The sequence below is a fragment of the Nannobrachium achirus genome (assembly GCF_963921795.1).
Source record: "Nannobrachium achirus genome assembly, chromosome: 9".
Lineage (NCBI taxonomy): Eukaryota > Metazoa > Chordata > Actinopteri > Myctophiformes > Myctophidae > Nannobrachium > Nannobrachium achirus.
Window position 1 is genome coordinate 37,254,013 of NC_137818.1, and position 14,948 is coordinate 37,268,960.

A 14,948-nucleotide genomic window follows, 5' to 3' on the forward strand; every position below is an offset into this window, starting at 1 on the left:
AGATTGTATTATCTGTCCACTGAAGACCTGGAGAGACAGGGACAACTCTAGCAATCATTACAATGGAAATATAGAGCTATTTAATCATCATTTTAACAAAACAATATCACTTACTTTCACAGGTACAGTATACCAATATTTACATTCCAACATTGTAAGGACAAATTCTGTATCTGTCACAAAGAGAGATAAACGCAGGCAATTATTGCAAAGTGCAATGTCATAGCTGTGAATTCCTTCCTTCCTCATTATGCTCCTGTGATTCAGTCCAAACCTCCAAATATCCGTAAGCGGTTATAAACCTGTTTTCAAATGTTTAGCTCAAGAAAATAAATAGAATATCAAAAGCAAAAATGACAGTAAGAAAATGGACACTGTAGAAAATGGCATTTAAATAAGAGCAAAAAAATAAAACATACATAAAATATACATAATTGGAAAACTGCTTGAAGTTTCATCCCAAAATGCAAAGAGTGGCACTTGGGCTCTAATGTAGCCTGACAATCTTTTCTGCATGTCTCTCGCCATCTCTTTCTCCCCGTTTCCTCACTTTCCTGTCCATCTCCACTATACACATTATACACATACACTATACACAAATAAATAAAAGGCAGAAAAAGACCCCAAAAATATATTTAAAATCCAAAGAGCAAAGGAGACTCTGTTGCCTTAGTCCAAGGCTATAAACAACAATTAGTTTTCTGTAAATTCTTTAAAATTGAAGAAGTCCAAGTGTGCCGGTCACATATGGGATTTGGAATGTGGTAAAATAAAGTCCACGTTGCCTTTTATATTCAATCAATGTCATCATCTAAGAAAAATGTGTATATTGTATTTACTGTAGGGTTAGACGGGTTGCCACACCTATCATTCATCAACTAATGAGACTGTACGCATTATCTCAAAGATTAGACTGATGTATCAAACATGTAAACAATCCCCCACTATCCATGTTAAGTGGGAACAAACTAGCCGCCATGGACACCTCGTTTCTGGTTCCTTGAAATAATTTCACCATAAAAGTTGCTGAGTTTAGAATATAAACACAAATCTTGTCTCTTTAACATGTGGGGTTGCATCTCTCGAATATAAATAAACAAGTACTTTACAAGATTTACAGGTGGAACACACCATCAGCTTTGACAGCAAAAGACAGCTGAGAATTCCAGTCTAGGTGCTACCAAATATAATATCAAAACTATTATATATTCCATTGAAATTATTCACTTTGGCTGAGGGAAAAAAAAAACTAACAGCAGATTTGTTAGTCCCAATCTGAATAATAAGAGGAAGCTAAATGGTGCTTCCCGTTTGACACTGACATCTGCAGTCGTACGTCAGTCTAACATAAATAAATTATTCTTAAATAAGCTCCTATACCACTGCAGGAGTGTCAATGAGACAGATAAATAGATATACACAAACAGAGAGAAGGTTCATGTAAATCTGTACATTATGGTGAGCACTATACATGACGATGAATGGAGGGCAGGTGGGGTCCAGGATGAATGAGGCCTTGTGGAAGGCTATACTCTAAAGTGGGAGCTGTGCATGCAGACTGGGCTGGTGCTAGTGGAGACTGAAGCTCCTGGTAAGGTGGGGCCAAGTGAGCAGACATGGAGGGCCGAGGAGTTGCGGGCTGAGGCACCCGGGGAGGAGTGGCTGGCCTCCGGAACACCGGCTCCTCCGTCTCAGCCACTCTTCCTTTGGTGTTGCCCGCCTGCGGGTGGGCAAAGGGTGCTACGGCGGCGTTGAGCCTGGACGAGACTCGGCCCGAGATGGGGTCGCTGTCGTCAGGCCTCGGTTCTTCCTCCTCCTCCTCCTCCTCCTCCTCCTCTGGGTGATACTGTTTGAGGCGGATATGCCAGGCCAGGCTACAGACAGCGGACACGGTCTTGAACTGGTGGATGACGTTCCTGGGGATGAAGTAGATGTCATCATCGCAGAGCTGAACACGGACATAGCGGATGCCCTCCCTCCTCAGCTGGTTGAGTTTGGCGTCGTCTACCCACTGAACACACTGTGAGGAGATTTGTATTCATTTGAAAAGGATCCCCATTAGCTCATGCCATGGCAATCAGCTAGTCTTAGGGCTCGAACACACTGCCCGACATTTTGAGTCGATTATGCTGTCGCCGACAAAAACGACGATCTGCCGCAAGATCGGGCTTTGCTCGCTGGGGTTTTACTCGCTGTGTGTGAAAAGCACTGCGAGAAGATCCATGCGCGATTCCAGCGCTCGCCAACAGCTTCCCGAGCGTTTCTAGATATATAATCTAGCAGCTTTGATTTGGCTCTTTCACTCTGTCACAGCGCATCCCTAGACTAGTGTGCGCTCGCGCTCTCTCTCTCTCTCTCTCTCTCTCTCTCTGTCTCTCTCTCGCTCTCTCTCTCTCTCTCGCTCTCACTCTCTGTGTCAAATGGAGACGCACGGTGGAGAAGGCATTATTATGCAGTGGTCCAGCGTATAGATCACTAGTAATATTGCTGTTAAATAATAGTCTGTTTCATGACTTTCATCATAATAATATAGATACTGTTTCATAGCAATATAAACAAAACACATCTCACAATATGTTGATAAAACCACACAGCAGGCAGCAGCATGGCTGGTGTGTGTGTGTGTGTGTGTGTGTGTGTGTGTGTGTGTGTGTGTGTGTGTGTGTGTGTGTGTGTGTGTGTGTCGCACGCACGCACGCACGCACGCATGCACGCAGCATATTGGGGGTGCATCCTGGTGAAATATCTGGCAGTGTGTGACCCCTTGTCGGTGATCTGTCTGTGATCAATCTTGTCGGCGAAAACCACGAGACGATTTCAAGAAAGTCACTCGTGCAGTGTGAAATACTCTAACGATTTGATGACTCGCCGACCACGCAAAATCGTACAGTGTGTTCGAGCCCTTACTGGGATCCACACAAAACACATTACATACATAAGAAAAAGCATTACATTTTACAAAAGAGCACAATACTGTAATTTTGTAAATGTCTCTGTAATTCTTTCTTAAAGTATTATTTATTTTTTGTGGTAAATTAACCTACAGCCTGGCTATATAAATAACTGCCCTTTTAATTGAAAACTGATCAGACTGATTTGCGTTGCCTCGGGTCTTTGGTAAATTCTCTGCTGAACACACTGCAAAGACAGCAGCTGGCGGTCAGCTGATATCCAACTTGCACATACAGTATGCTATGAACCTGAATCAGAGGAAATTATTCCATACAAATTAGATGGCAGTAGCCTGCATTCATAATCCAAGTCAGGTGAATGCCACGGTAATGTACAACTATCAGCAGCAACACGGCACACACTAGAATAACTACGGGCGATTGTTGGTCACTTACTGACACTCAAGGACAGCTTTTCAGCAGATGTTGCCTTGGTGTGACAGGGCCTTAAAGTACAGTATAGTTTATGGCTGAATTACCTGAGACACTGGGGGCTCATAGATATCCAGCTGCAACCTCTGTACCACATTATTGAAGTCTTCAGCATGGAAACACACTACGTCTTTGGTTATCCGTGGTCGGTCGCTCCTGTCAGGGGAAAAGAAGATAAGTCATGTTACTCGCACGCACATCACTCAAATCAATCCTCATCACTGTCACTGGGAATCTCTGCAGTGACTTTTCTTTAATGTATGGTTCGAGACTCACAGGCGTTCTCCAAACTGCACTGCCTTAAGCACGCCTACAGCAGCGGTGCTCTGCCAGTCGAAGCTCTGACCTACGTGGTCGGCGTGGGCCTTGGTCCGGTCCTCAAAGAGAACCTCTCTGGGTTCACTGGCCCTCGGCAGGTAGTGGAGATTTTTGCTATCGTTCATGGACCTTAGTTGAAAGAGTTGAGTTAGAGGGAGAGGCCTTTGATGATGCTTCCTAACTGGAAGGTCTATGGTAGAACTGACCGGTCAAACTTGAGGCAAACGTCAAACACTGCTGTTACACAGCACCATTCTATATCTGTATGTGTTTTTACAATCCTTCACAGAAAAAAAAGCTGATTCTTTAGAACTGTACCTGCGTCGTTTGAAGGGAGACATGGGCGCATAGTCTGCAGTGGGTATCATTTGCTCCCCCGGCCGGACCCACATGATGGGTCCATCATCACTTTGAGAGCGACAGTCCAGCTTTAGGCTCGACATACTTCCCCATGGAAGAGTATTCTGAGCATGCACACACACACACACACACACACACACACACACACACACACACACACACACGCGCGCGCGCACACGCACACGTACACGCACACACACACACACACACACAGAGCTGTGAGATTTTGGTATATCATTGGCCATTGCCATCTCAGAGATTCCTAAATCTTCTGTGCCAAAGACCTCCAAATAGCCATAGCCTCTCTGGCTGCGGCTCCCCCTATTGCAAAATGAAAAGAATTACCAAGACAAGCTCAAAATGCATTGCAGAACCAGGCTCGGCTCACCCCTCTCCTTTGCCATTGATCCTCAGTGCCCCCTGGTGGCCAGCACTGGTGGCCTAGCTGATATCTACAGTAGGGCCCTTCATCATGATACTTCCAGCAGCCCATCATTAGAGACATGGTAAAAAGACTTACCTTCAGAAAAGGTGACTCCTCCAGCATGTCCAGGAACTCTGGGAAAAAGTCGCCCACCTCCTCCGCCAAAGCACCGACCAGGCTGATCTGCCTCATGGGTCCGGCCCGGTATGTCCCTGAACAGTAGGTACGGCTCACCTGCCCACAGAATAGAAAGAAGTCAGCTTCCAGAGACCTCTGTGTTTTATGGCTACTTCTGCTGAGCCAGTGTTTCTCAAACCTTTTAATGTCAAGGACCTCCAAATTAATATATATTTGGCCACAGACCTCCATTTGAAAAGTCTGAGTGTGGTTCCCATTCCTAACCTTTATTCATTGGAGCTTCTTACATCTGACAAAAGATCACACCCTCACACATGCCCTTGTGCACACAAACACGTATGTATTTCAGATAGTTCTTGTACAATAAATAGTAAAGGAAATATAATAATGTAGTCAATACTACTCACTTGTGTACATGAATTTGTGAAAATATAAGGTATTTGTAATAATCCCAGAGAGGAAATTACTTCTCTGATTTGAATTTGACCCATCCTGCTGCTCAGGGACAATGGTTATTTCTTAGGGACACCTCAACACAAAGTCTGGAGGAGCTGGGGATCAAACCAGGGACCTAAAGATTCCCAGATGGCCACTTTACCTCCTGACTGCAGAGTAGTCGTGCTAGATACCAGTAAATGTTGTATTGCCCAAATTTAAAAGCAGCACTTAATATTGCTTTGTTACACAATAGAAGTAATATTGTTACGTGTTACACCAATTTCAGTGATTTAACTCTTCCTATACTTGTTGTGACTTGCAACTCTTTCTAACTTGATAATCTATTCCCTTTCAGCCACGCTCTGTTACTAGTACAATAAACTCTGTTGTTCAATGATAGATCTCTTGCCAACAGGTAATCTTTAAATAGTTAAATATAAGCTTGATTTTATGCACTTAACTGAAACCTAGTTGGACATGAATAGGGCAATGACCAGCGGGTTGAAGACTCACAGAGAGTGCCCTCATAAGTTCACTTCTTAATACAAGAAACAGGGTTTATTTGCAGTGTTTACAGCATATACTGTAAGCTCAACAAAGCTCAACATCATACAACAGAAAAGGAGGGGACTAGCCCTGTCGCCAATAATTTGAAACCAATTCACCTACACATGAAACCAAATGACCAAATGGAATGACAGAAATGAACAAAAACATAAATAATGATTATAAACGTGCAAAGCATTCTCCTAACAAAATTAACAACCACAAAATAGATACAATAAAACAATAAGCGTTGGTTGATAAGACACATGAAGACAAGAGGCCTTGGCTTCTAAAGCAGCTGAAACAAGATGGAGATCCACTGTATTTACCTATAAATAATAATAAATAAACTGTATGCACTGCAATAAGGGCTTATTCTTCTAAAATCATCTCAGGGAAAATAACTGCAATTCTAGAATGCAGGTTTCCACTATTGATAGACTGTGCCCCTGCCACATTCTTAGCCAAGCCTCTTCCACCAACTTTGCAAAAATGTTCAACAATAAAATCGTTACCATTAGAACAAAAAATGTTCTAGTAATGATCTCTGATTTTTTACTATGGCCACTGTGTCAGGCATCCAGAACTGGCGAGAGCCCATTGTTATTGTGGGAATGAACCACCTGTATTATTTTGGTTCTATAAAAGTCAATTCATTCTCTCTAATGGCTAGCGCCGAAGTCGCTTGTAAATATTGGAGGTCCTTGACATGAAAAAGTTTGTGGCCGAAATGAGCTTTGCAGGGCGGATACATATCTGACTGGCCCTCGCTGGCTGCTGCACACTGGCTGGACGTCCAGTGAGCAGTGAGCACCAGCTCCAGGTCCCTCCAGCCAGCACCAGAGGGGCAGAAAATGGAGAGAGAACGGGTGTTTCTACCAGTGGTGGAAAAAGTATTCACATTTTGTACTTCTCCGTTACAAGTCTGGAATTCAAAATTCACTTGAGTAAAAGTACAAAAGTGATGGTATCAAAATCCTAAGTAGGCCTACTTAAGTACAGTTCCAAACTACCAGTGTTTCCTTGGCTTCACTGCCGAAAATAATCACTAGGATAGTGATCTTAGACTTGGCGTGAAGCAAATAATGTATCTGTTCTGGTCCTTATTGATTTAAGTGCAGCACTCAATACAATTGACAATTAAATCCTCATAAATCACCCAGAGAGCTGGTGTAGTATGTGGCCGATGTGGCCTCCATATATGGGCATTCCCATATGAAGTCCTGTTAGATATGGGCTTAATATTGATGACATCAGGGAACTCCATATATGTGCATAAAAGGGATTCCTGACATCACGGTGAAGTCAGAGCATGATGTCAGAGCGGCAAACCCATTCTGTTAGAGTGGTTCCCCTGACATCAGTGACAGAGCATGATGTCAGAGTGGCAAACCCATAGACCTTACAAAAGTGTACACGTCCGGACGGATGGACGTCTACAGACAAGCTGTGACGGTTCTGATGGTAAACTGCGACCTACGGTTGCAATATGAAGCCACAGAGTCAAAGAGAACATCTCGAGCCTCTCTCTCCCAAAAGTGACTTTACAGCTGCTATAGGTGACCAGGGAGAACTTGGCACCTGCACAGTGTGAGAGAATTAAGAGGTGATGTACTTTGGACTGAGCCCGAGTCAATAGACATGCATGCTTGTGTGAGCATCAGCATTATGTAGACCATACCTGCGGATTGGGGGAGATACTAGACTTTTGAGGCCATCAGGCTGAGGCAGTGAGTCACTCTGCTACACTTATTTATCATGACCTTTAAAAATGTTGTTGACTGGAACATTAAAAAGTCTGTATTGTGTGGACCTAGGCCAAGGTCTACAAATCTCTCCACGTTTGAAAGTGTGTGTGCCCATTGTAAACAGGGACTTACCCCCAATCTAACCCCTAATGCGGCGAGTGCCAAGCAGGAAGGCATTGGGTCCCATTTTTATAGTCTTTGGTATGACACGGCTGGGGAATCGAACCCCGACCTTCCAATCTTAGGGTGGACACTAACCACAAGGTCACTGAAGTGATGTCATGTTCATCCAAAAAAATAACTAATTTTCTATCGCCCCATGGAGAGTTGAATTCATGGATATTTTTGTGTGACAATAATTTGAGGACCGACAGCAGTTCCCTATTGAGACACAAAGTGTGTGTAGATTTTGTTCTTACCTAAGAACAAAACAGTGGTGAATGTCAGACTATTTGTGTTCTGACCTAAGAACAAATCTGAGCAAGAAAACAGTGGTGAATGTCAGACTCTTTGTGAAAACTGTGTAAGTGAGAAATGTCTTAAGAAAGGTTGGTGTATGAGGCCCGGATTCTGACAGTTAAATAACAACGGAATGGCACTCTATGAACCTGATCTTGGGGATTTCGGCCCCACTACTTAAGTATCTCATTGCTGTCACTGACATCAAGCTGTGCTGTGGCCTATAGCCGAATCCACAGAGCTGCGATCATAACTGCATTGTCAAGCGGTACCGCTTGGCACTGCAAAACCACAACTACAGGGCAGCGCTTTGTGGATTCGTCTATAGATGATGACTTCCTTCACATACCATACCTGAGAGTGGAAGTTTGCAATAGTGGTGGTCTCAATGTCCTTCTTGCCCAGGTGCTCCATTTTGACCGGCGTGTTGGGGAAGTTGAAGGCAAAGTAGTCCAGGAAGTCTGGCAGGTAGGAGGCTGCCCCATGCACCACTGCAAGGGCATAGCGAGCTGCACCTCTGGGTTTCTCTGCGAAAGCCAGCTCCAGGAATTGCCGGGCAAAGGACTCCAAGTCTGCAGGCCTCAGGCAGGCCAACCTGTCAGAATAGGCATGCAGAACCAATGCCCCACCATTGGCCTGCCTCTCCTCGTGTATGAAGCGCCCGTGCCAGGTGCCCGTCTGTAGGCAGGAGCTACGAATGTTGTGGTCCTGGTGGGAGAGGAAGGGGGCGTGTCCCACTTTGGGTGTGTGGAGGTAGGAGTGGCGGCCAACAGTGCCAGTGCCAAGTTGTCCCTCCTGTTTCATGCCACCTGACCTAGTGGGGTCAGGGCAAATGGCGAGGGCGAGATCTGCTCCCGGCCCGGCGCACACAGTTTGCACTTCCTTGTGGTGCACGCGCCGGGCCTTCTTGCCACCGTGTTCATCCTCACGATGCCTCCTCTTCTTCTTTTTCTTCTTCAGGAGGTATTCCTCCAGAGTGAGGGACCTGACATTTTCGTCATGGGGCCTGGGCTCTGCGTATAGGAACAGAGAAAGGGGGTTTTGAGTCAGAGAGAGGAAAGGAAACTGCAATAGACACCCCAAGTCACTATCATCGTAATATATTCGATGCAAGAACAGGTCAAAACAAAAACAGTGTACTGTACAGTACAGTATTGATAATCAATAACCAGATCTGACAACATAGTGTATGCATGCATTTAGCAGGACTTGCTTTGATTCTAGGTCTTAAATGCACTTGACCTCCCATAATGTAATAAAAATTACATTTCTGTAATACCAAGTAGCCTACTGTAAGAATTATCTCAGTGCTCACCCTTCTTTTTCTTCATTTCCACACATTTCACGTTCGCCTCTGTATTTTCCTTCTTTGGCTTGAGTTTGAGATCTGCATCTCTATGCTTTTCTTTGTACTCCTGTGTCTTGGCCTTGACCACTTTGAGAGGGGTGAAAGTGAAGAGGGCAGCAGGTGCCGCGGCGGGGGGCACCGCTCGCTTCTTATGGACGACTCGGTCCGGCGGCACCTTCATCGGAGGATGAGCCGAGACGGGTTGCTGTTGCAGCTCCCTCTTTATGCCGTTTGCGTGAGGGACTGCGAGACGGTGGTGTTGGATGTGCGGGTGGTGCTTTTTGAGGTGAGGCATCATGTCAGGTCTCTCGGAGCTGTTGCAACGCTGGGGGTTTTGCGGCTGTTGTTGATGCGGCTGGTGCGTCCGCTGCTGCTGGGCATGTTGTTGGAGATAGTGGTGATGATGATGGTGGTGGTGATGTAGCTTCAGTTTCTTTGCGTCTTTGTCGCGCTTGTCAGCTTGCGGTGACAGGTCCCGTTTCTTCTTCTTTTTCTTATCTTTGATTAATTTGTCTAATTTGTCTAGACTGTCCCCTATCTTCACTTGTACGTTCGCACGGACCAAGTCGACTTGAGCTGCCATCTTCGCACGTAGGCTACAGTCGATTTAAAGGTCTGGCTCTGAACGCCTCTAAATTCCTACTGCGCAAGTCGCCAAGCAATTGTAGTCTTATTTGCGTTTTATTTGTAGTTTTAGAACGTCCTTATTTATGTTTGCGCATGCGTACAATAGTGACCCATGGTGGGGTGTACCTGGGAGTTGGAGTTCGTGTAAAGTGAGTGCGTGCATTCCTGCACGCATCCAGCTCTCGTACAGCTGCTGACGTCATGGTTAATAAAATGAACGGCCGTTACGCACTATGGTTTCGCACCACATGTTTAGCTGCACTCGCAGCTGCTTTTGGCACATGTAGGTAGCTGGATTTTAGGCACCATATTTGTTTTGTTAATATGGTTACATAAATAATAATTCATTAATAAATAATACATCATACAGTTGAATTTGAACAATTAATTAATCAATTCATTAATTCACAAAAGTAACAAATACAAGGAAACTCAAGAGCAGTTTATTCAGTAAACGTTTATTTATCAGTGCATGAACATTATGCCATGACGATCGAGATTATTTCCTTTCCCCGCAGTTATATCATTTCCCTTGTATACTTAAAAAAATAATGAAACGATTTACAGAGGATTCATATATTTTCTTTTCTGAATGAAGGCAAATATTTATACATTTGCTGTACAATTTATAAACATTTACAACTACAATGTGAAAATCAACAGGCGTTTTATGTAGAAGCAATGCAAGGCCACAGTATCACAGAGACAATATGATGGCAGGAACAGTAAATAATACAGTAGCCCATCACATAAACATTAAGATAGACAGTAAATTAGCATGAGGTCTTTCAGACTGAGACAGGTAGGTCTATATGCGTCCGCTCAGCCATCCTAACATAGGCAGGGTTGTAGCGGTTAACGCAATTTATACATTAATGTTATGTTTATGGGTTTTACTGGTAATACCAGTAACAAGTAGGCTACAGCAGTGATTTCCACAACTTTAAGTCAAGCTGCCAAATGAGCAGACATGCTGTATATAAACCACTAGGTGTCTCTGTACTCCAGGTCCAGAGAGACAACAGATGTGATGATGGTGGTGGTGTGGTGGTGATGATGGGTGGTGCATGGGTGGGACTGGTGTAAAGTGTTAACCTGCGCCCCTGCCGGTTGCATTCGCTCCTGAGAAAGTCCCCCACACATTTTCTTTAGAACTGCATGAACTTTGCCTGAACAGCAGTTTTTGATTGTGGTTATAATAATCTATCCTAGATATCCTACATATTTCATTTTGTTTTAATACAATATTGCTAAAACTCAATAAATTTAGGACCACCTACAATATCTTTACTTTTTTTTCCTTCTTCTTCCCCCCCCCCCCCCCCCCCCAATGGACTGTAGGAAGTTGGAACTGCCAGACGTGATCATATTATCCATGTGAAAACCTAACCAGGACTCTTTGGAAAAGTGGTTTTATTTACATTATTAAAAGTGTGACAGACATGACTTAGTGATGGTTAACAAAGGCAAACAACACAAATGTATTCATGGATTAAATACCAACTCTGACCAAAATAGATTTGGATATTAGTATGTGGGAAAGAAAAAAAATGAATTGTGCCAAAACTGTAACTTCATATAAAATACGTAAAATATGTTTTTTTGTTTTTAATAAATTCAAGGCAAAGATCTAATTGAATACAATCAGATTAGATAATCCAACTCAGCTAAATTAGACCTTTATGTTAGATCACTTTGTTAAATAATAATATACTGTACAAATCAGATTAGGTACAGTCAAAGCTACAGCGATGTCTAAAACACATAGGCCTACCACTCAGTTTGTATACATACACACATAGCCAGAGGACCTACGATGCACAGCTGCTAACAGTAGACAACATTACACGGATGGAATAGGCTTGTGGAACTGTGGACAGACCATGGATGGATAGAAATAGAATGTATAGTTTATCGTTGCTGTCAGGTAGAAACCCTGTATCTACATATTTCGCATTGTGATGCGTCGTAACTTGTGAGCATGTGGATATGCCATTTTGAAGTTTCTCTACATTATATTTGTGCATAATGCAAAACAGTGTAAATACATTGGATCCATTGAAACACAGGTGGATTTACAAGGTTTTTGCCTGACAGCAACATTATGCATCAGCAAAATAACAGGCTCGTTCATTTGCAAGACTTGCATGACATTGCGAGTGTGGTTAAGTATGCTAGGTTGAGAAATACAGTAGCAGTGGAAATTTGTTCGTTATATTCACATTTGATGATACCGTATAATAGGAGGCAAATGCATTGTTATACATGATGATGCAGACATACACATTCTGTTTCTATTGATTCTGGTACCACATGGAGGGTAAGATGAGTCAGTATGGATAATGCATACTTTAAGTATTTCTTGGTCATATAATTTCAATAAATTACATTATACTTCATTATAAACACGCATGTAACAAACAATATAACTCTAACCACAAGTGTCTGGTCTGCTGATTAGTGCGTATAATGCTCCAAGGTAGTCTATCACCCACTGCGAAGCCCATGAGAACAGCATGATTCAGAGTCTTTAAATGTGTGCAAACACACACACACTCACAGTTCACAGCTCGGGTTCAGGGATCCCCGAATTAATATGTTTTTGGACTCCCATCTAAACATATTTTGTGCCAGGGACCCCCATATAAGTTGTTAAAGTGTTTCCAAAATATCCCACATTTTTAAATTCAAAATTAAATGTATCTGATTCTGGGGACCCCTTGGATCCCCCTCAAGGAACTCTTTGAGAACTCTTTGAGAAGCACTGATTTAGGGGGGTGGTCACCATAACCTCATCTCCTCAGACATGTGGATATAGACAGCTTTTAAACTTTCAGACTGACAACAAAAACACAGGATCCTTCATTGAAGCAAGCAGAGAGAGGGATGGTGAGAAATGTTTGTGTCATCGCCTACAAAGAGTCTCACAGTGAGAGTGATACCATGCACCTTCATTTAAAGCCGGAGTCTCTGATTGGCACAATGAGGACAAGGCACTTCACTGCCCTGTCCAAAATCACAGACCCAAACCCACCCTCTATGGAAGCAGACAGACAGACAGACAGACAGACACACACACACACACACACACACACACACATACACACACACACACGGATGCATGTACAAATATGCTTGTTGGATCCGACAAACAGCCCGGTGCAAACCGACTGAGGCAGAGGGTGGAAAGAAAGTCTCTGATAAACGATGCGAAGCAAATGTAGCCGGGTTACACAGTGATGTTATTCATCTTGAAGTCTCAAAAGGTAATTCATTGTTTCATTCCATGTCCTTGCTTCTGAGGCTTCCATTCCATTCCATAATGGACCAGAGGAATCCTGGGTGCATATCAGTTCCTCTCAGGTGCCGCTTCAGCCTGGGACTGGATTTTGGCAGAGCTGGGTACTTTCCATGGTCCGGGGGTGATGGGAGCCTTCTTACTGCTGGAGACCCCATTGCAGCCTGGGTCCTGGATGCTACTGCTGGAGCCCCTAGGGTCCCTTTTATTTACCTCTTCGCTTGATCCGCCATACCTTCCCTCTTTCCCGTCCTCTCCATCTTTCTCTTTCTCTCTCCTGCCACTCCGGCTCAGGGTAGCATGGTCCGTGTCGGACCCCGCCCTCACCTGGTGAGTTTGGGATTGGGGTCTCTGGGGCTCCGCCTCTCGTTCGGCCCCTTTGTCTCTCTTGCGCCGTTCATTGGTTCCCCTGGTTGCGTCTCCTCTCTCTAGGGTCCCCCTTTCCTGCCAGTGGGCCACGTCATTCTCCTTCAGACTCCAGTCTCTCCCTTCACTAGGGGCGGCACTGGGCTGTTGGCCCCCTGGGCGCCGGGGGCTCTGAGGCTCATCCTGGCTCTTAGCCGTAGTGGGGTCTTGTTGCCTCTTGGAGCTCTTCTTGGGGCTAGAGGAGTGGTCTCTCTGTCCATGGGGCCTTCTCTCCTTGCTCATGTCCTCCAGGGATCCACTGTGGCCTCTGTCTGTCTTCCTGGGGCTCTGGGATCGCTCGGCCTGATCAGGCCGCCCGTCAGCTGCTCTCTTAGGACTGGCAGGCTTGTCTTTGTGGGACAGGCTGGAATCGCTCTTTTTGTGGAGGGCTTTTCTGTCCTGGGTGTCGGGGCTGGTGGGATGCTTAGGGTGCTGATGAGAGTGCTGTCCTCTTGCCCGGGTGGCCTGGCTCGCATGCTCCTGGCCGGCACCGGGGGACTCATCAGGGGCAGTGGTGTTGGGGGAGGACGGAGACAGCTCAGAGGCAGAGAGGGAGACGGAGGATGGTGAGGCCGGAGATGACTGCTCGTCAGATGCAGAGAGTCTGGGAAAGCTCGAGGTCGGGATGGTTACTTTGTCCTTTGAACCTGCAAAACAGGTGTTGGGAGAGTAATAAAGAGAAAGAAACCATTACACAGCACTTCTAAGTAAGTATTCAATATCAGTATTCAAATGTTGACTGTTTGTCTAATTAACAGTTTTGGAAATTATTGGCACCCTTAAATTGATCCTAAATGAAACTTCACTTGTAACAAAATAATGTTTATTATGTCTTGGTTATTGAGGGCTGTATTGGGGTCTCACATCACGTCTTGTTTCACTAGGTTATAAAAATTGATAAGCGTGTTGACAAACATTTGTCAAACTACTCAACACACCCCAAAATATAAAACCATCTAAACACAAACAGAAACCTAAAGTAATTATTTATGTATCTTATGTATCACAGAATGGTCCAAGACCACACAAAAAGCATGCCAGCTAAAACATGACTAAGAAAAGACTCCTATCGTTGCCTGCTAAAACTAGGGATGCCAATAACTGTGAAAATCTATTATTTTGAAACCACAAAAGTCGCTATTCTGGTAGCAAACATTCAGCGAAAATAGCAGATCTAAAGCTCACAACACATCACGTTGCATACATGTTGTGATCTTGTAGATCGGTTATTTTTCTTGAGTTGGATAAAACGAAGGGGCCTAGTATAGACCCCTGGGGGTCTCCATTCAAGAACAGGGTTTAACTAGTTAAATACTGTCGATGTTAAATCTGACAATATGTTCTTTTTGGTTATTGTGTTAACTAACTTGACATAAATAAAGGTTGCTATTTTACAATAAAATAAAATAAACATGCATATCGATTTTTTCACCTGCTTTCATAAAGGTTGCCAATA

The 14,948-nt window shown here is 44.1% G+C and overlaps 2 protein-coding genes across 3 annotated transcripts in view; both read right to left on the reverse strand.

Moving 5' to 3' along the window:
- Positions 1-116: 116 nt before the first annotated feature.
- Positions 117-9,745, reverse strand: rsbn1 (round spermatid basic protein 1; the record flags this gene model as incomplete). Its single annotated transcript, XM_080732726.1, has 7 exons — positions 117-2,020; positions 3,431-3,539; positions 3,660-3,830; positions 4,020-4,165; positions 4,582-4,719; positions 8,169-8,827; positions 9,130-9,745. The coding sequence occupies 7 exons, from the start codon at positions 9,743-9,745 to the stop codon at positions 1,466-1,468; spliced, it is 2,394 nt and encodes a 797-aa protein (XP_080588852.1). The 3' UTR covers positions 117-1,465.
- Positions 9,746-11,111: 1,366 nt separating this feature from the next.
- magi3a (membrane associated guanylate kinase, WW and PDZ domain containing 3a) overlaps positions 11,112-14,948 on the reverse strand; it is a 173,586-nt gene continuing 169,749 nt past the window's right edge. For both annotated transcript variants that reach the window (XM_080733751.1, XM_080733752.1), the window contains exon 21: positions 11,112-14,139. In XM_080733751.1, coding sequence (XP_080589877.1) covers positions 13,139-14,139 — 1,001 coding nt within the window. In that variant the 3' untranslated portion in view covers positions 11,112-13,138. The remainder of the gene's footprint in view (positions 14,140-14,948) is intronic.